A 21,738-nucleotide genomic window follows, 5' to 3' on the forward strand; every position below is an offset into this window, starting at 1 on the left:
CCTTCAATTGACCCAGCACTGTTTCAGTTAATTATAAAAGAGTATTTGAAGGTGAAGATCACAGAGTTGGTGCTGGACTCACGATCCCCCACATAGCAGAGCACCTGTGATCCCAGCTTCTGACATCCAGTCTCCCTGTAACCAGCTCCTCAAAGCACTGGGAGGTTGCCACCATCAGTTTCTTGCTCATTCCTCCACATCCATTGGAAGGATGAGTGTCCTCTCCCAGGCCAACATCCTCAGCACCAAAGATCTGGTTACATTAAGTCAGTCACATCAGGCGGGTCATGTCAGTCACATGCTTGAGAGAAATTGTTGTGGATTCAGGGGCACAGGGAAGAAAGCGAGGCTAGGAAAATGGTGCCTAAGTGTATCTAAGTGTACCAAAAATTGGAGAAGCGGGATAGGAGGTGCTGTTCACCCAGTTTGCGTGTGGCCCGTCTCTGGCAATGGATGAGGCTCAGGATTAGCTTGCTCGTTTTTCCCGAATGTTTCTCCATTCATTGAAGAAGAGGAACTCTCTTCCTCAATGAATGCAGAGGCATTGAATATTTTTAAGACGAAGGTAGAAGCATTCTGAATAAGCAAGTGGGTGAAAGGTGAGCAGCGGTACATGGCATTGCAGAGCTGAGGTTATGATCAGGCCAGCCACGATCTTATTGAATCAGGCAGCAGGCACTAAGTTCAGCCTAAACCTATGCCGAAGTTGTGCATTCGGATGTACAGGGTCGCCCATCCAAACATATCACTGCCTGTTTTCCGAGATCAACAGCTAATTACAAATTAGATTTATTCAACACTGAACATGTTTACAACATTCTGATCATTCTTATGTACCAAACAACTGCTTCTCTATCAACTTAAAACCGCACATATTAAAGTTATAATTAAAGGCATCGACAGCATCATTATCCTCAGTAAACCTTTGATTGTCATTCAACAACTTCAAAAATTAAATTTGTCGCCATGATTTATTAATCAAGAGAACTTCAAAAACAAGCCCAAAATCTTTTTTTCCTAATAACAAATCTACAAAGCTTTACTATGTTCTCAGGGCACGTTGGAAATTTTCTCTTTACTGGTTGAGTGAAAGAGATTCCGAGCTTTGCAATTCAATAGTGGTCTTTGTTCTCACTGAACCCACTTTACATCAAAGTAAGTGTGGGAGGAAGAATGCATGTTGTCAATAAATTAGCCGGGAGTCCCTCCAAATAACAAGGCTACTAACAGAAGCAGCCAAACACAAGCCTCTCAGGGTAAGCTCTCATATCATTCTCCTACTGAGCTGACTGCTTATGAACCGGAGCCAATACATCCCACCATAGGGAAGATAATAAACAAGGAGAAAAAGATTTGCATTTACATTGTGGCTTTTACATTTCTGGACATTTCAAAAACGTTACAGCCCATGAAGTACTTTTGAAATGTCAGAAACATAGAAACATAGAAAGTAGGCCATTCGGCCCTTTGATCCTGCACCGCCATTCAATATGATCATGGCTGATCTTCCAACTCAGTATCCCGTACCTGCCTTCTCTCCATACCCCCTGATCCGTTTAGCCACAAGGGCCACATCTAACTCCCTCTAAAATATAGCCAATGAACTGGCCTCAACTACCTTCTGTGGCAGAGAGTTCCAGAGATTCACCACTCTCTGTGTGAAAAATGTTTTTTCTCATTTCGGTCCTAAAGGATTTCCCCTCTATCCTTAAGCTGTGACCCCTTGTCCTGGACTTCCCCAACATCAGGAACAATCTTCTTGCATCTAGCCTGTCCAACCCCTTAAGAATTTTGTAAGTTTCTATAAGATCCCCCCTCAATCTCCTAAATTCTAGCGAGAATGTGCTGATGTCATTACCATTACACTGTAAGAACCACCTCTGACAAGCTCCCACAACCCATACAATTGTAAATGATTGGATATCTGGCTTTTACATGAAACTGATCGAGATAGACATGGCTCTCCTGACTGAGTTGGGTTCAGGTGAGATAATGGGAGAGAGGGTTGTACCTCTAAAGTGACCTTTGTGATTCTGCATGAGCCAAAGTGTGTTAGATCAAAGTTATACAACTGAAGGGCAATAAGAGTTATCATGTAGCAAACATAATTAATCCACATGGAGTGTAGTTATATAAAGCTTTAAGCTTGCACCAACCTGCCTCAGAATTAGATCAGTAGTAATGTTCCCACATGCAAACACAAAAGCAAGCCCATCTGAAGCATGAACGGAGAACAAGGTTCAAGAGCTAATTGATCCTGTCAATCAGAATTATTTCACTGTTGAAATGAATGATTAATTAATTAATCGGTCATTGGTGATGCTGTTTAGGGCAGGAATATTGAACCAGAAGCTGCCCACTAGAAGATATCAGGGGATGCCGCAGATTCAGTGCAGCCCCCTGTCAGTCAGGCACTGAGTGACACATCTTCCTTAGAGGAGGCAGCCCCCATAGTGATCAAGAAGGAACTGCAGATGCTGGAAGATCAAAGGTACACAAAATTGCTGGAGAAACTCAGCGGGTGCAGCAGCATCTAAGGAGCGAAGAAAATAGGCGACGTTTCGGGCCGAAACCCTTCTTCAGACTGGGGGAAGTCTGAAGAAGGGTTTCGGCCCGAAACGTCGCCTAGCCCCCATAGTGAAGCAGTCTCTCAGTGCTGCACTGATACATCGGCCTAGACAGATGACATCGGGTGGCGCCACCGCAGTTGCCGCCTGTCCTGCGCAGCTTCTAGCCGCAGCGCTGACTTTAACATCGCGGAGCCTGGGGTCTTTTGCCAAGGATCGCCAGTGTTGGATCTCCGTCCTGAGAACTTTTAACATTGGAAACATGGTCTCCAGTAAGAAGCGGCCGATTTGGGAACTCCAAGCCGCAGAGTGTGTTCCGATCCATCCCAACGTCGGAGTTTCGATCATCCCGGCGAGAGGGCCTGAACATCGGGCCATCCGTAGTGGCGACTGCGGAGGGTTCAAGGCCCCGTCCACAGATGAACAAAAGGAGGAAGATTGACTGAACGTTATTGCCTTCCATCACAGTGAGAAATGTTGATTCCACTGTGGTGGATGTTTATGTTAAATTCTATTGTGTACTGTGTTCATTTTAAGCGTATGGCTGTATGGTAACTCAAATATCACTGTACCAATCGGTGCATGTGACAATAAGTGTGAACTTGAACTTGACACCTGCTGAAGCTGGGACTGATGCCACATGGTTGCTAACTCCCAGGCAACTAGGTTTGTGCCGGAAGATTCTTAAAAAATCCTTGTTCGCATTACACTCCCTATTCAACAGGAAGACACAACAACGTGACAACTGAAATTAGAACTCAATTACTCACTCCCCTTCCCTATTCATGAAGAGGAAAGGGTGACCTGTTTCTTTTCCTGTCCAGGTCGGGATCCAGCTCATCCACGTCTTCCGATCTCCAGCTGTCAGCTGCGTTAAGGGCCTGTCCCACTTGGGCGTCATTTGCGCGTAATATACGTGTCATCATTTACACGTCACGGTGCACGCGTTGTGCCGCGCACGTGATGCGCGCATGGTGCATGGTGACGTAGACAGTGACGGCGATCGCACGTGGCACCCCAGGATTTAGGTATGTACAAAATCCCTTTAAGAACAAGGTGGTTGACTCGCTAGTCACACACAATACTTGACAGGACAAAGACTGAGGAGTAAATTCTCTGTGGCAAACTAATTCAGCATTCGTCCTCTCCACTTCCTGGTGCCTTTTCCAAAATGTCCACATCCCTTTCTGGTGACCCCTTGTGTTGAAACTATGGAAAAATCCTTTCAACTGGGATTATATTTGAAACCACAAGCATTTCTCCATCTGTTGGCCTGTCAGAAAGCCATTTGGTAACTGAGAATCTAATGTTATTGTGTTCCCTCATAATAATCAAAATGTTTGTGTTAGACAGAGACAGTTCACATAATCAAAATTTCAAAAAACAAAGGCACTGTGACTGTAGGAATCTCAAGTGAAAACACAAAATGCTGTAAACACTCAGCGAGTCAGACAGTATCTATGGAGAGATAAACAACGTTAATGTTTCAGGTTAATGACCCTTCATCAGTATCCTGGATGTTTCCAGCTTCCTGTGAGCTGCTCCCTTCGGGAGTGAGTTCCATATGTTAACATTCGAGGCAAAGAAGTCTACCCTGAACTTGATCAATGTGCGGACCCTATATACATTGCCCATAGTTCTTGAGTCTCAGACAAGTAGTAAAAATGAATGTGGAAAGGATGTTTCCACTAGTGGGAGAGTCTAGCACTACAGGTCGTAGCCTCAGAATTTAAGGGCGTTCTTTTAGGAAGGAGATGAGGAAGAATTTCTTTAGTCAGAGGGTGGTGAATCTGTGGAATTCTTTGCTACGGAAGGCTGTGGAGTCCAAACCAGTGAATATATTTAAGGCAGAGATAGATAGATTCTTGATTAGTACATATGTCAGCGGTTATGGGGAGAAGGCAGGAGAATGGGGTTAGGAGAGAGAGAGAGATAGATCAGCTACGGTTGAATGGCAGAGATGACTTGATGGGCCGAATGGTCTATATCTGCTATCACTTAAGATCTTGTCTCGCTCTACAATCGCAAGGCATCTGCACATTTGTGCTCTATCCGCTGCCCTCCTAACCTCTGCCTTGAGAGAGGTCCATGTGGCATGTGGTTACCGGCTTCTTTAGTCAGTATCTCTAAGAGAATAAAAGTGCAAGACAAACTTCCTCCAGTTGACACTTTACAAGCTGATTAACTCTCTGGCATGTTGACAACTTCTGAATGGCAGAGTCCCCAGTCATTGCTAGGACCTAGTTGTTAAGTACAAACATACATCAGAGCACCCGCGTCCTCAATGTCCAGGGAAGAGCATTTCCCACTAATACAGCCGGCATTCTCCCGGTGCGAGAAAACATGGGCAGGTGCCTGACCACGGCATTCAGTGACTGGAAAGTGTGCACAGTGTGATCCAATTACGTATCATGAGCCAGCCACAGGAATTTCTGTAAAATTGTCAAAAGTTGATTTTATCCTGACCCCCATGGTTTGAAAGATTCGCAAGGTGTGGCAAGACCCTCCTCCTGCAAAGCCTTCCAGGTTTGAGTTGTGACACACACTCACCTGAGTTGCTTCTTGACAGGCCTGAGCTTTGACCTCCAGTCGGATGGCGTTTCCTCTTCCTGAGCCCTGGTAATGATCTGCGGACTGTAGATGTTGCCTGCAGGGGGATCGATAAATGGTGCAGGGTGAAGTGACGCCCAGTTGCATTGTCCTCCACCCACATCACTACAGTGTCACTAATCCCAGTAGGGCAACATTTCACCAAGCCACCTCCATCTCTACCACCATCCCAAAATACTTTCCGTAGCACTCGTCCCGATCACGTTGGTTCACGGTTTCCTAACTTGTTTTCTTCTCAGTCGTCATACTTTCTCCTCGAAATCATCAGCAGATAAGCAGCGATCAATGCACCTTCAATCTGATGCTGCTGTCAGAACTCATGTTTCACATGCCAAGATGTTTGCCTCTGCTTCCCAACCCAAAGACCAATCCTTCTTAATGGCTGCCTTTGAAAAAAACTTTTCTGCCATTGGCTTTGAACTTACTTTGGTCTGGACCTTTCTTGTCTATTGACTCCTTGGGATGTGGGCATTGCTAGCAAGTAAGGATTTAATTGCCCATCCCAAATAGTGACCAGTCCTGAAAAGATACTTGCACAGCACTGAGGTGGTGGGGTAGTGAGGGTTGGTCAGCAGATCCAACGCTGTGACCCGGAATTAATGGAGGAATGCCTGATATATCCCGGACAAGATGGCATATGCAACAATGTGGAGAATATGTACTGTGAGTGACTCCAGGCATCTGACTACTTGCTCAAATGTATGTTGAAAATGAATAATTATTTCTATTTCTTTTAAAATCTTAAATAACTCCATTCTCCACTCTAGCATCGAGAGTTAGATAAAGCTCTTGGGGCCAACGGAATCAGGGGATATGGGGAGAAAGCAGGATCAGGGGACTGATTTTTGGATGATCAGCCATGTTCATATTGAATGGTGGTGCTGGCTCAAAGGGCCGATTGGCCTACTCCTACACCTATTTTCGATGTTTCTGTCACCTTTCAAGGCATCAGTGTTGCACCTTTCCTCATGTCTAGAGCCTTATTACACATGTTGTAGGGAATAAAGGGCTTGAGTCAAAAGGAGTAATTGGATAGCTGGGGGTGCTTTCAATGGAGCGAAGGAGGCTGAGGTGTGACCTTACAGATGTTTATAAAATCACATGTAGACAAGGTGGATGGTCACAATCTTTTTCCCAAGGTAGGCAAGTCTGAAACTAGAGGGCAAATATTTCAAATGAGATTGGGGAGAGATTTAAGGGGAATCTCTGGGGCTGGACTTTCAAGCAGATATTGTGGTAATATGGAATGAGCGTTTAAAAGACATTCGGACAGATACCCTGGATAGGAACAGTTTTGAGTGATATAGGAGACCAATGCTGCTCCTCCAATATGGGACACCCAAGCCAACAAAATAGTGATTCATATTTTACCATCATGGCAAGATTGAGAATACATGTGCAATCTGGGTAAGAGAGTTAGGATAAGTTGAAATAAATCTAAGTTAAATAAAAAAGAAAATGCATAAGTTGTTTAAAAGGTAATATTATATTATTAGAATGGGCATTGTTATAAAATTAAGGAACTATACTGTCAGACATCAATATTTGGTACCTGCAGTGTACTTATGCAAGGTGCATTGAGTGGACTGTGCTTCTCTCATTTGTGCATTATAAGCTGGACAATTCATGTGAATGTATCATTCACTTGATCTGGAATCTCCATCATATGTCTGGTTCGCAAAGGCATGAGTGTAACCACCTCCAGTGAAGACAAACATCAACTAAGGTTGTGCCATTGCTCTGACATATTCCAAAGGTTTTCTTGCTGTAACGTGGTATCCTGTCACCAGCAAGCTTCCTTCAGGAGAAGAGTTCATTTTGATAACTGTTCAAATAAGCTGTTCAACCTGCTGCAACGACACCCCAGATCCAAGGTTATCCAACGCTCCAAATTATCCTCCAAATTTCCAGGAAATTTAAGCAAAGCACCTCAGTATTGAGGCCCTAGCTGCACCAGCTGCGTTGGGCAAGCGATGTCACTCCTTCTCCCAACATGGGACTCTCAAAGCACTCTATTCCAAACTCGGAATTAAGAAGAAATTACTAGGCAGAGGTTGGTAAACATTCAAGGATGTGTTCAAATTCTCTCTGTAAAAATGCAAAATTCCCACTTAACACCTGGGAATCTCCCACCCATGGTTTCTCAAAGTGGAGACGTTGCGATGTTATTGCGAACCTTAAGTCCTTGCACAGGGAGCACACAGGGGCCCCAGGTAGGAGGTGAAAATGTTCACCAAGCAATAACCCATCCACCCTGTCAGCACCCTCCTGTTGGAACCGTCAGTAGGTCCCACATTGGCCTCATCACCACCTCCCGAGGAACTGCGTAAGAAGCAGCCACCAACCATACTTTGTTTTCTATGGAGAACTTTAGGATAACCGGAGGGAAGGTAAGATTATTTAGAGGTTAAATGGCCCCACTGATGGAAGAGGCGAAGCCTCAATTGATCATCTCATCCAAAGGAACCTGCATTGCAGTCTCAGGTTCACAAAGCTTCAACTGAGGGGTGACAGTATTCTACTTGTAATTCTGGTCACCATGCTACCCGGAGGATATGAGGCACTGGAGATAGTGCAGTGGAGTTTCCCCACGATATTTCCTGGGATGGAGCAGTTCCGTGCGGAAGGAGAGACCCGAGACGCTCGGTCAGTTCTCTCTGAAGGATAAAAGGTTGAGAGAGGTCATGTTTCAGGTATATGGAATTATGAGGATGATTATCGGGTAGATTGCCGACATTTTATTCCCTATATTTGGAGGTAAATAAAACTAGAGGATATAGATCTAAGGTAAGGGGAAAGAATTCAAAGGGGATATGAGGAGGACCTTCTTCACCCAGAGAATGGTGAGTATCTTGAATGCTCTGCCTGAGAGAGTGGTTGAAGATGAATTACTGACAATTTTTTAGAAGTGTCTAGATGAGCAATTGAATAGATTGGCATTGGACGGTAATGCACCAAGTGCTGGGAGATGGGGTTAATTAGGAAGGGTGACTATTGGTCAACACGAGCCAGTTGGGCCAAGTGACTGGTTTCCATGCTATTCAATGTTGTAATTCTACGAGTCTATGAGTACTATACATCGACCGAGCTTAGCCTCATAATCCTGGCAGAAGGCAACAGTCTGAAAGTTGTACAGACACGTTTTCTTTCACGGTCACATTTTGGATGCCTTGCATTTCAGGGTCAGAGCTGCAGGAAATAAACACTTAACTCATTGTTTGGTTTCAATAGGTAACTAGAGCCTTTCAGAACATTCAAGATGCATTGTTTTCCACAGCAATGTCCAGTGATCAGCTTTCCTTCAGAATAAAGGAGTGAGCTCCTGGATGCCAGGCTCCTGCTGGCAAGGTCCCAGAGGGCGACAGGAAGCAACCAATGTATCCATTTGAATTAACACAGCAAGGCAGCAATTATCTGTTTGTACCTGGCAGAGGTATAGGCTCTGTGTGTTGGTACTCCTGCCTGTTTATTCCTGCCCCCAACAGGTATAGGCAACTGTGATCAAGTGCATTCCTGAAGGAGTTTTGGGAACTAAGGAGTAAACTAAAAAAGGAAATGAGAAGGGCAAAACGGGGCCAGGAGATATCTCTGGCGGGTAGCATTAAAGACAATCCCAAAAGATTTCATAAATACAAGGGGAGAAAGGGTAACTAGAGAGACAGTGGGACCTCTCAGGAATCAAATCTGTGTGGAGCCATAGGAGATGGGCAAGGTCCCCAATGAGTATTTCTCGTCTATATTTACTGAAGAGGAGGTAAAATGGAGGGAATTGGAGCAGTCACTGGAAGTGTCTTGAGAGCAGTCAGTTGAAAAAATACTGAAGGTACTGTCGTGTTTGTAGACAAATCTCCAGGGCCTGATCTGATATATCCGAGAACATTGTTGGAAACTAGAGAGGAAATTGCGGGAGCCCTGGTTGAAATTTACGAGTTGTCCTTAAATAAAGGAGAGGTGCCGGAATGAAGACTGGAGGGCGGCAAATGTTGTACATCTTTTCAAGAAGGGATACAGGGAAAATGCTGGGAACTATAGGGCCATGAGCTTAACATCTGTAGTTGGTAAGTTGCTGGAGAGTATTCTGAAGGATAGGACATACAGGCATTTGGATGGGCAAGGGATGATTAGGGATAGTCAGCATGGTTTTGTACGTGGGAGGTCATGTCTCACAAATTTGATGGTGATGGTGGAAGGTTGCTTCTCAGACTGGATGCCTGGGACAAGTGGTGTGTCTCAGGGTTCGGTGCTGGGCCCATTACTGTTTGTCATCTACATCAATGATTTGGATGAGACCATACAGGGCAAGATTAGCAAATTTGCTGATGATACAAAAGTGAGTGGTTTAGCAGATAGTGAAGATGGTTGTGAACAATTGCAGCAGGATCTGGACAATTGGCCAGGTGGGCAGATAAATGGTTGATTGAATTTAATACAGAGAAGTGTGAGGTGTTGCATTTTGCGACATTGAACAAGGGCAGGACCTACACTGTAAATGGTAGGCCTCTGGGTAGTGTTGTAAAGCAGAGGGATCTAGGAGTACAGGTGCATGGTTCCTTGAAGGTCGAGTCGCAGGTAAATAAGATGGTCGAAAAGGCTTTTGGCACTTCATCAGTCTGAGTATTGAGTATAGAACTTGGGAGGTCAAGTTGCAGTTGTACAAGGCGTTGGTGAGACCGCATTTTGAATATTGTGTTCAGTTCTAGGTGCCATGTTATAGGAAAAATATTGTCAAGCTTGAAAGGGTTCAGAAGATTTATGAGGGTGTTGCCAGGACTAGAGGGTGTGAGCTATAGGGAGAGGTTGTGTAGGCTGGGTTTCTCTTCCATGGAGCGCAGGAGGATGAGGGGATATCTAATAGAGGTATACAAAATCATGAGAGGAATAGATTGGGTAGACACACAGAGTCTTTACCCAGAGTAGGGGAATCGAGGACTAAAGGACACAGGTTCAAGGTGAAGGGGAAAAGATTTAATAGGAACCTGAGGGGTAACTTTTTCACATGTATTGGTGGATGTATGGAACAAGCTGCCAGAGGAGGTAGTTGAGGCTGGGACTATCCCATCATTTAAGAAACAGTTAGACAGGTACGTGGAGAGGACAGGTTTGGAGGGAAATGGACCAAGCGCAGTCAAGTGGGACTAGTGTTGGCCTGTGTGGGCGGGTTGGGCTGAAGGTCCTGTTTCCACATTGTATCACTATGACTCTATAACTGCCCCATCCCATGCTACACTGGTGACGCTACATACTCATCCTCACAATTCCCTGCCTTCCCACGGCAACTGGAAGTCAAATAAATTCTTCCATTGGCAATCGTATGGCTTTGACGGTTAATCAAATAACTTTTGTTCCCATGCACGAAACAAACCGCTGGGGTAACTGCTTGAGCAGTTTGTAGTTTGCTCAAGATTCCGCACTCTGTATCTTTCCCTTCAGTGTACCTATGGTGCTTTATGTTCATAAGATCTCAGAGCAGATTTAGGCCATTCAACCCATCAATTCTACTCTGCCATTCAATCATGGCTGATCTATCTTTCCCTCTCAACCCCACTCTCTTGAGTTTGACTAGACTATAATTCTGTAAAGTATTATCTGATTTTATTGGATAGCCTGCAAAACAAATCTAAACTTAAACTAAACATAAGCCAATTTCCATTGAAAATCTGACTATCGTGCTTGAGATAAGGCTGCTTGGAAACTCACAAGGGTTTAACATGCAACCCGACTGTTTGGTGAGATCTGAGTCATCCTTTCGGGGAATTTATGTTGTTGGGCAAGAGGCCATAGGCAGCTGAATAGAGTCAAGTCTGCCGAACAGTTATTATGCAACCGTCCGCATGCAGGACGCAACAAGCCTCTACTCCCATTCAATGCATAACCAAGTCTCGGCACCTCAAGCCAGGGTGCGCAGTAACGGATGTAACCTAGTCCTGCCAATTGGTCAGGCATCAGTAATGACCAATGTGCCGTGCCAGCAATCCCGTCCAATAGCTTATACAGCATGCCATTAAGAAGATGGTAAATGAACAATCAACATGGTTGGAAACAAGTAACAAAGTCAAAGTCTATTCAGGACTGCGAAAGTGAGAAAACAAGTTGGATTTCAGTAGCAGAGAAGCTGGGAAAGGATGAGAACAGAGGGAATATCCATAATGGGATGAGACCAACTGAGTAAATATGGCTGATAGTGCCAGGCTATGTTTCTTTGTTTCTGTTGTACAAGATACGCTATGCATCGCATGGCTGTACCGACAGAAACAAAAAACGGAGCAAAAATAACGACAGGCAGAACTGGTTAGTTCTGATGCACACAGAGAGAAAGATTGCATTACTTAAAGTTGGAGAACTTGACAGAGAGTCCTGCTGGCTGCAACGTGCCCAGACGAAAGATGAGGTGGTTTCTCTCAAGCTTGCACTGGGCTTATTATAACAGCACAGGAGACCAGCAACAGACAGGTCAGAGCAGGAATGGGATGGAGAATTAAAGTGGGAGGCAACCAGAAGCTCAGAGTTACTCCTGTGAACTGAACACATGCTTCGCATAGCAGTCACCCAATCATAGTCATTGAATCTTACAGGGTGGAAACAGACCCTCCAGTCCAACTTGCCCACACCGGCCAATATGTCGCACACCAGTCCCACCTGCCTGCATTTGGCCCATATCCCTCTAAGCCTGTCCTATCCACATACCTGTCTAAATATTACTTAAACATTGCAATAGTACTGCCTCAACTATCTCTTCCAGCAGCTCTTTCCATACATCTACCACCCTTTGCATGAAAATGTTACCCCTCAAGTTCCTATTAAATCTTTCCTCCCCCACCTTAAACCTGTCTTCTAGTTTTCGATTCTGCTACTCCGCGCAAAAGACTCCGTGTGTCTACCCGATCTAGTCCACTCCTGATTTTGTGCACCTCTACTAGATCACCCCTCATGCACTCCAAGGAATAGTCCTAACCTGCACAACCTCTTCCTATAGCTCAGGTCCTCGTGTCCCGGAAGCATCCATGTAAATCTTCTCTGCATCCTATCTCAATCTGTATTTGGTTTGTCCAATGAAGAGGAGGCCACGATGTGAACATCAAATGCAGTTGCGACACAAACGCCACCTTCTCCAGAGATGTCCTTGAACTGACCTCTCATGTGCCAAATATGAAGCCCACAAACTACTTCATTGATACCCTGGCATTTTTTTTTTAACCTGCACTCTCTCTATAGCTGCACTGTTCCCTTTGTCTTTTGCACTACCTGTTGTACTCCCATATTGTGTGATTATACTCTTTGTACGAAATGATTTACCTCGATAACAGGTAAAATAAAATGTTCAACTGTTTCCCAGTACATGACAATTATCAATCATACCAATACATGATTTGTATTTGAATTTCTCTACATCGGTGAGACCAAGCGCAGGCTTGGCGATCGCTTCGCCCAACACCTCCGCTCAGTTCGCAATAACCAACCTGATCACCCGGTGGCTCAGCACTTCAACTCCCCCTCTCATTCCAAATCTGACCTTTCTGTCCTGGGCCTCCGCCATTGCTAGAGTGAGGCCCAGCACAAATTGGAGGAGCAGCACCTCATATTTCACTTGGGTAGTTAACACCCCAGCGGTATGAACATTGACTTCTCCAATTTCAGGTAATCCTTGCTTTCTCCCTCCTTCCCTTCCCCTTCCCAGCTCTCCCACAAGCCCACTGTCTCCGCCTCTTCCTTTCTTTTTCCCGCAACCCCCCCCCCCCTCCCCCCGACATCAGTCTGAAGAAGGATCTCGACCCGAAACGTCGCCTATTCCTTCTCTCCATAGATGCTGCTTCACCTGATGAGTTTCTCCAGCATTTATGTCTACCTTTGATTTTTCCGGCATCTGAAGTTCCTTCTTAAACAATACATGATTATCTGCTACTTTAAGCATTCCTTCCTTCACCAGTGCAAAGTGGTTGCAGTTTTATTATTTAAATTTTTTTCCCCTTCCTTCCTTCAATAATTCCATATTACAATGTACCAGAATGTACAAAAATGTTCAAATGTCACATTCTGATCAGGCAATCACAATAATACAATAGTGGTATCTGTATCTACAATGCACTCAACCCCCCCACTCCCCCCTCCGCAGCGACCAGTGTTCACGGAAGGTCTCTAGAGTCCCCGTGGACTCCGCGTGTTCCCTCGCCAGGGACCCGCAAGCACGGGTGTAGGCCCGGAAGAGGGTCAGGCAGCCGACTAACGTGGTTGCAGTGTGCACCATCTACAAAATGCATTGCAGTTACATTCGCATGTTGTACTTCCCAAACCCCAGACTCTACCACCGAGGAGGAGAGCTGAAGGTGTAGGGGAACACCGGGCCATACAGGTTCCCCGGCAAACCGTGCACCATCCTGACTTGGAGATACATCGCTGTACTTTCATTATCACTAAATCCTGGGTTTGCAGCCCCAAGAGCACCTTCAACAGAAGGGCTGCAGCTATACAATAAGGATGCTCAGTGCCATATTCCAAGGGCAATTAGGGACGGGCAATGAAAGTTGCGAGTGCCCAAGTCAATATTTTTTAAAAAACATTTTGTTTATACATTTCAGTGGGGAAAGACATCCGACCCATCCTTTATGCACACACAGGATTTGTGCTCAGGCTGGTTTATGTAGGGAGAGGTATTAGAGCAACTGTTACTGTGAAGTGTACTGCAAGTGTGACAATCAAAGGGAGAACTCACCTTTGCTGCCTGCCTTCGTGGTTGGTGTTGCTGCTGCTTCGTTCATGCTGGAGGATCGGTTCAATGAAGTCCACCGCGTTTGGGTTGTTGAGGGCGAGTTCACAGCCTCAGAACTGCCACCTCCTCTGCTGGCCGCGGGGCTCGGTGTGAGCTCAAAGCTGGAGATCGGCCTCCATTTGGAGTCCTTGGCCTGCTGCCCTTGCCCTGAATCCTTACCCCTGCTGCCAAATGAGGGCCTGGCTGCCTCATGGCCATTTCCCGGGCTGCTCACATTCAGCGTTATGGACTTGGCCGCCCGGTAGCTGGTGGGCTGCTTGTCTGGAGACTTGTCCGTGCCGACCGATGAGGATGAGGTAGAACTTTGGTTGCGATCGTTGTTGCTGTCGTACGGCAGATTCTTCTGGAGGATGGCACGGGCTTTGTCTTTGTTTGCATCAGGGCCTGGCACGGTGGTTGGAGTGGGCTTTTTCACCACTACACCAGTGTGTTCCTGGCCTCCAGTTGAGCGAGGTTGAATGGCCGTGGTTTCAGCTGGACTGCGCCACCCCCGCACGGGATCCTGAGACTGGCGAGGGCTGGCTGGAGATCCCTTCTCTGGCATCACCGAGCTCATGAAGCGTTGTTTCGCTGCCTGGGTACCCTCAGCCGATGCGGTCCTTGTTCCCGCGGCTGCAGGGGGGCGCTCAGGCGGTTTGGAGTTGGAGAGCGCTGAGGCTGGGCTTGACACGTGGCTGAAGGCAGGTCTGTACGGAGATGGGGCCGGCTCATTGGCTTTGCTGCCCAGTGGCTGGGAGGGTCTAGCACCATTGTGGCTGCCCCGCTCATGGCTGCTGGCTGAATGGTTGATGCAGATGAAAGTGCCAGGTGTGGACCCGCTCTTGTAGGCTCCAGCCATGAGCGTGTTGGAACACTGCTTACATCTGCAGGAGGTGATGGGGTGAAGAGAGAGGGAACACAGTGTAAGTGAGGGAACGCAACATGTTTGGAAGTTCAACCTCCCCGTTACTGGAGAGATGATGTTCTGGAAATCACATAGTCAATGTGTCGCCTGCCCATTATCCTACACCCCTCCTCAGTCCACCCATCACCTACTGTCCTCTGTCTCACCTCTCCCTTCGACACCAGCTGGTTAGGACGGCCACATATTCCTATTCTCCAGAGATGCTGTCTGATCCACTGGGTTACTCCAGCTGTTGGTGTCTCTCTTCAGTTTAAAAACAGCATCTACAATTCCTTCCAACACCTAATTCAGACAATTTCTCTTTGTAGTTGAACCCTTGGACCAGCTATCATTCTGGCAATCAATGCACACAGTACACGCACGAGTGTTTTCCAAACCTCTACATGCAGCACCAAAATACTTTCAACAGCCACATCAACACCCCCAGAACTATCCACAGAATCCATGTAGGGTTTCACCATAGCTTAGTGCAGCTGCAACCAAACTTTCTCTCCCTTGTATCATGGAGATAAGGGAAGGCATTCCATTAACTTTCTCAACAGGGTTGATTGGGTTGGACTGCATTCAAGCCTGCTGGTCTATTCTGCAATGCATGCTGCAGCAGTCAAGATTACTAGCAGCACAGCAGTACTTAGTGGCCGGAGATCAGATGCAGGCCATCTGCATCGCTGGTACTTTATCCCTGCACCCACCACCGAATCTAAGGGGAGATCTGGACTCCTGATCCAGCAGGATATTCTTCATGCCCACCATACAGCCACACCCATGGGGGATTTGCCAGCCCAACTCATTTGCTGGGAATCTTCCTACCCTCGTAGAAAAGTAAATGAGGATAAGTGGACGATTTTATTAAATTCTATTTTAATTAATACAAATGATTTTAATTAATATCATTAATATTTCAATTAATACAATTATTTTACATCAGTAAATGAGTTAAGAGAATATATCGTCTTAATAAAGGTGCATTATTATTTGTTAATCTACATTTTTGTTTTGAGTGGGTAAGGGCTGCCACCACTCATCTGTCACTGACAACCAAACCCCAGCATGATTTGTGTTACCTGAAGCAGTTTCTGTGGTAAAGTTTCCCATCGACGAAGTATCGTTGAACCAACAGGACAGTCTTTTTGCAGATGGCGCAGCTGCTGGACAGGGTCCCCGATTTGGTGGATGAGTCTTCTGCATCACGAGCTGGGACTTTGCTCTGAAGAGAGGGGGAAACGTAGTTAAGTTTAGTTTAGTTTAGAGATACAGGGCCCTTTGGCCCACCGGGACCGCGCCGACCAGCGACCCCCGCACATTTACACTATCCTACACACGCTAGGGACAATTTACATATACACCAAGCCAATTAACTTACATTCCTGTACGTCTTTGGAGCGTAGGAGGAAACAGAAGATCCTGGAGAAAACCCACGCGATCACGGGGAGAATGTGCAGGCTCCATACAGACAGCACCCCTAGTCGGGATCGAACCCGGGTTTCAGGTGCTGCAAGCGCTGTAAGGCAGCAACTAGCGCTGCACCACTGTGGCCACCAGTGAATGTGAAATCACATTCAGTAGTTATTGTGCATTCAAGTCAGTCGCAAGATCCCCCCACTGAGTGCCAAATGTCGCTGCCCAGAGGTAACTGTCTCACCAGTGGGAACTTAAGTACAGCTTCTCAATGAGTGGTCCACCTTTCACACACAAGAACAGCGACCAGCATGCAGAGAGGTCACACTAACAAGCAAAGTGTCACTAACCAGCTTAGGGAGGCTGCAGGAAGTTCGTACAGAAGATAGAAGGGTTCTATTTCATAACGTGAACTTCCAGATGCAACCATGCAGGGGTGAGAGAAATAAAACACTGGAAAGCCTCAGCTGATCTGGGGGAGATTAACATTTCAGTTCAATGACCTCTCGGCAGCTCTTGTGAGGAGAGCAGAATGACTTTTCGTGGGAGAGAAGTGAAAACGAAAGCCACTTACGAAAAGATTGATGGCAAGATTGTAACTTGGATAAGATGGGGATCTGTCAGCTGCATTTACCTGATGATTTCATGGAAGCTGTTGGTATAGCCGGCCTCCCAGTGAAGCCTCCACCTGTTCTTGTCCCTCTCTGGCCACTGATAGCAGCCTGTCCCTCACCAAGTCACCCACATCAGTGGCAAAGGATAAATGGGTGTTTGATGGGGCACCAGAACCCTGAATCCCTGGGAAAGGTTGTATTGTTGCTCAGTGAAATGATCATTATCTACCAGAGTAGGTTTCAGCAGGTTACTCAGTCAAGGAGAGAGCCAGGGCTCTAGAACTGGGGGTAAGTTATTTAACTCTGAGTCTTACCCAGCATTTAGTGAGAGCTTGGCCGTTCTGCACAAGCACAATTCCATTGTCAACCCACCTCCACCACTTTACACCACAAGGGCAAAGGTGACATCTTTCTCTAACCAAGCACTGTAGCACACTGGATATATTCCTGAGGCATGCAAGCTCAGCACAGCAGTGTCTCTTGCTTGGGGCCTACACTTGTCCCAAGTGCCTCAATCCAACTTTATTGCCTTCTCAAAAGAAACAGCGCATTGTCTGAACACCCAAGGGAATCAAATAACGGAACACCAAATAAGTCTCCAACAGTTCTGTAGAAACGTCACAACCCGAAATGTCGTGTGTACATTTCCTTCCATGGATGCTGCCCGATGCCCTGATTTCTCCAGTAGTTTGTTTTATGCTCAGGATTCTTGCATCTACTGTCTGTTATATCACCAAATTAGTTCATTCAACCTGTTATCCATCCCTCTGATGGCCTTTGAAAGAGCTTTCCAAATGCCTCCATACCAAGGTTCTTTCCCTATGGCACTCCAAATATTTCCCCCTTCCTAGACTTATCCAATTTATTTGTGAAAGTTATTAACTTGTACTGATTATTAACTTCCATTGATTTTGGTTTCCTTGTGGTTCCCATCTCTATTACTCCTTAGTCCCTGATGGGACTACCATCCCATCAGCTCTGTCCCCTGTAATTCTATCAGCAGTGTTCTTGATTTCCAACGCCTCCTCCCCCAAGACTGCTCCAGCTTCTTCTCATGAAGCTCTCATCCCCAGTCTTCAACTACAGCCTGTGGACCCCACTCGCACAGTGTGTTGAGAAGTTTAATGCGTGCAATCTCCAAGACAAAGCTCACTCATCGGACAAGTTAAGGTCAGGTACCGCCTCATCCCCAAGTTGCCCGCACAACTGCAGTTCCCACTCACCGCCAATGCCACCCGGCTGGTTGGAGCAGCGTGGAGGGTCGGCTCATTTTTGGGTGGCCGTGTACTCTTAGGGTGTTTGGGCTTGGTCTCGGGAGTCAGCCTCTTCTGCGCTGGTTCCTCACTCGAATCAGTGGCAGATCTCTTAATGTGAGCCAAACCACCAACTGCAACATGGAAACACGGCATTAAAGTCAGAAAATAAAAACAAAAGACAAATGGTCTCTTTCATGGATAGAGGCAAAATGTACACAATTTGAGTTTTAGTCTCATGTGCTACCCATATGCAACAATTACAATTAGACCTTAACACAGTTACAATGGTGTTCTCCTCCTTCCTCACCAACACATGCTCCTCCCCATGGACTTCATTACCACACATATCAAAAGCAGACAATGGTGAAAACACTTGGCAGATCAGGCAGCATCAATGGAGGGGGAAGCAATGTCAATGTTTTGGGTCATCATTACATTTTCTGATGAAGGGTTATTGTCTCTGAAACATTAACGCTATCTTGATCTGCAGATGCCGCCTGACCTGCTGGCTGGCCCTAGCACTTTCGGTTTGTATCTCACATTTCAGGCATCTGTGCCTTTCGATGGTTATGTGACGAGAGCATTTTGAAAGCCCTGAACACCAATGAAAGGCTTAACAGATCCCCGTTGGTGAGCTGCAGTAGTGGAGCAGCAATGGCTCTATATAAACAAGGTGATGCTGGAAGCTCTACCTAGGACCACTATTTATATTGATGACCAACAATTGGCCTCAAACATCAGGATGTTAGAAAGCAGCAGCATGATGGAAAAGTAAGTCTGTTCCCAATCTCATAATCTCGAGGCCTGGACTAAAGACGTGGAAACACAAATGCCAGCATGTCAGCCAGGGAATTTTAATCCAATTATTTAAATGAATCTGGGCACAAAGTTAGTATCAATACATAGAACCGTACAGCACAGGAACAGGCCCTTTGCCTCATCGTGTCTGTGCCAACAGTGATACTCATCTATTTAATCCAATCTGCCTGTGCATGGGCCATTCCCTGCCTGTTCATGTATCTGTCCAAATGCCTCTTAAACATTGCCATTGTATCTGCTTCCACCACTTCCCCAGGCAGCTTGTTGCAGGCACCTACCCACTTGGTGTAAATACATATCTCCTTTAAACATGCCCCTCTCATCCTAAAGCTATACCCTCTAGTCTTTGACATGTCCATGACTGGAAAAAGAACTTTGACTACCTATCCTATCCATCTCATAATTTTATATATTTCTATCATTTTGCTCCTTTGCCTCTCGAATGCTCCAGAGAAATTAATCCAAGTTTGTCCTCCTTCTCATTATAGCTAATCCTCTCTAATCCAAGCAACATCTTGGTGAACCTCTTCTGCACCCTTTCCAAGGCCTCCAAGTGCTTACTGTAGTAAAGCGATTGGAAATGCACACAATAGTCCGAATGTGCAGAATGTTAGAAAAGTTGACCTGGTTTACTGATGCCCTAGAGAAGAGTAAATGCATCATCCTCACTTGTCTTTTATCCATGGAATGTGGGAGTTGCTGGCAACACCAGCATTTATTGTCCATCCCTAAGTGCCCTTGAGAAGGTGGTGGTGAGTTGTTTTCATGCACCTCTGTAGTCCTTCAGGTGAAGGTACTCATGCTCTGCTCCTGGGCAGGGAGTTCCAGGATTTAGACACAGCAACTGTAAAGGAAGAGTGATTCCTTTCAAAATCTGGATCCCGTGTGGCTTGGAGGGGAATCTGCAAGTGGTGGTATTGCTCCCATGCACCTGTTGCCTCTTGACTTCCTGCTGGGAGAGGTCACAGGTTTGGGATAACTGGCTGCGGAACCATATTGCATTTTGTAAAGGGTACACTCTGCAGCCTGTGACTCCAGACACAAGACAATGTAGATGACTCTTTGAAATGACCTAGCGAGTCATTCAAAATGAATGCCATCCCTGTCAACGATGTACATATTGAGTGAAAGATTAAAAAAACAAAGTTTAACAATCCCACTTGCTCGATGCATTGCATTCACTAAAAATGATTGTTTTAATGACGAGGAATGGCAGGGTATTGGAAGTAGCATGCGGGCTGTAGGGTCTGGTTTGGCCGAGGGACCATTTACTTGTGTCTGATTTCATAGACCTTCTCTCGCAGAGGCTGCGCTTCAGAAGGAGCCATAACAACGACAGAAGCTCGGAACTTTTCTGCTTTTCAAATCTTTTCGTTGCACCTCGGTACACGTGACAATAAACTAAACTGAACTGGTTGGCTGTCAACAGTTTCAACCTCACTGACGCACGGTTTCATGACTCAATGGCAATTCTGACTCGCACTAATCCGCACAAAATGAAGTGGGTAAATGCCAGCAAAATCTGTCGTAACATCTCACTGTTTGTGCCGTGGCAACGCCTGTGCCTGTATATGCCTTGCTTTACTGTTGCCTTCAGAACATCAGCTTTAAGGAGGTGATGGCAGAAGATCATTGAACTCCTCAAAGCATTGCCATTGTATCTGCTTCCACCACTTCCACATACCTTCAGTATGATTGTGGCTGCTCCGATCCTGGCTTTAGTTCCATGTTCCTAACTGATCCCCATAACCCCAAAGACCAGTTTAAGACCAGACACTTGTCTGCTTTGGCTTTGAACATATTGAGTAACTCGGCCTCCACAGAAGTAGACCCACCGCCTCCTGAGGGAAGAAATTCCTCTTCATCTCTGCCTCAAATGGGGAGCAGCTTGGTTTTAAGGTTGGCTCCATATGTGCTGGGCAACTTTTGAACTGCGTCTTCGAGCAAACTAGCAGCAGTCTCTGGGACTTGTCTTTGCAAATCCCAATTACATGCCCCACAAGACCACACGCATCCCCTCCCAACCACATCCCCGCCATTCCGCTCGTCCTCCACCCTCTGATCCCCCTCCTCACATCATCTTCACCCCTCTCCCCCATCTTCTCCACCTCTCTCCCCCACGTCTTCCTCATCCCCCACTGCTCCTCCTCCATCCCCATCCCCCTCCACTCTCCCACCGTCCCCTTCCCAGCCCCCCTTGTCTTACAACCACCCTCCTTCCCGTACTCCAACTGCCCCCCCCCCCCCCCCCCCCCCCGCCCAATCCTCCTCCACATTGTAAGTGGACAGGTCAGGGTCAAAGGTCGTCTCATGGCTCTATCCATGGCTCTAGGATCCCGTGTCCCCTTCCCCCTCCCCTTCCCCCTGGATTATTATCACCACCACCGTTGCCGGTCCAGCTACTCACTGGGCGAGCGGCCGGTGAAGAAGTTGTAGTACTGCGAGAGGTAGGTCAGGATGCTCAGCCTGTCCGGCACTCTCAGCGCCACCATGTCCTCGGCGTCCAGCAGCGCGGGGATGCCCAGCTCCTCCTCGGCCACGCGGAAGGCCTGCAAGCACAAGCAGGACGTGAGACAACAGCTTTGCAAGGCCCGATTGCCATGGGAAACAACCCGCTTCTGCAACACCACTCGGCCCAGAAACTCCCCAGCAGCGGACGAGGTAACTACGATGCACCAAGGGGATCGCAAAGGAATCACTTCTTTTGGTCGTTGAGAAAACAAAGTGTCTGGGACCAAAGTCCAGCCAGTGCTCAGAGGGGGAAGAGAGAAATAGCAGATGTAAGCATAGGCAGGGCCTGGGTCGG

The 21,738-nt window shown here is 46.5% G+C and overlaps 1 protein-coding gene across 1 annotated transcript in view; it reads right to left on the reverse strand.

The window, feature by feature from the left end:
- Positions 1–21,738, reverse strand: part of micall2a (mical-like 2a) — a 73,661-nt gene that overhangs the window by 24,946 nt on the left and 26,977 nt on the right. The window contains exons 3-7 of the mRNA XM_055651338.1: positions 21,340–21,481; positions 18,081–18,244; positions 15,910–16,052; positions 13,885–14,804; positions 5,118–5,214 (exon numbers count right to left, since the gene is read on the reverse strand). Coding sequence (XP_055507313.1) covers positions 5,118–5,214; positions 13,885–14,804; positions 15,910–16,052; positions 18,081–18,244; positions 21,340–21,481 — 1,466 coding nt within the window. The remainder of the gene's footprint in view (positions 1–5,117; positions 5,215–13,884; positions 14,805–15,909; positions 16,053–18,080; positions 18,245–21,339; positions 21,482–21,738) is intronic.

The sequence above is a fragment of the Leucoraja erinacea genome, chromosome 20 (assembly GCF_028641065.1).
Source record: "Leucoraja erinacea ecotype New England chromosome 20, Leri_hhj_1, whole genome shotgun sequence".
In the NCBI taxonomy this organism is placed as follows: Eukaryota; Metazoa; Chordata; class Chondrichthyes; order Rajiformes; family Rajidae; genus Leucoraja; species Leucoraja erinaceus.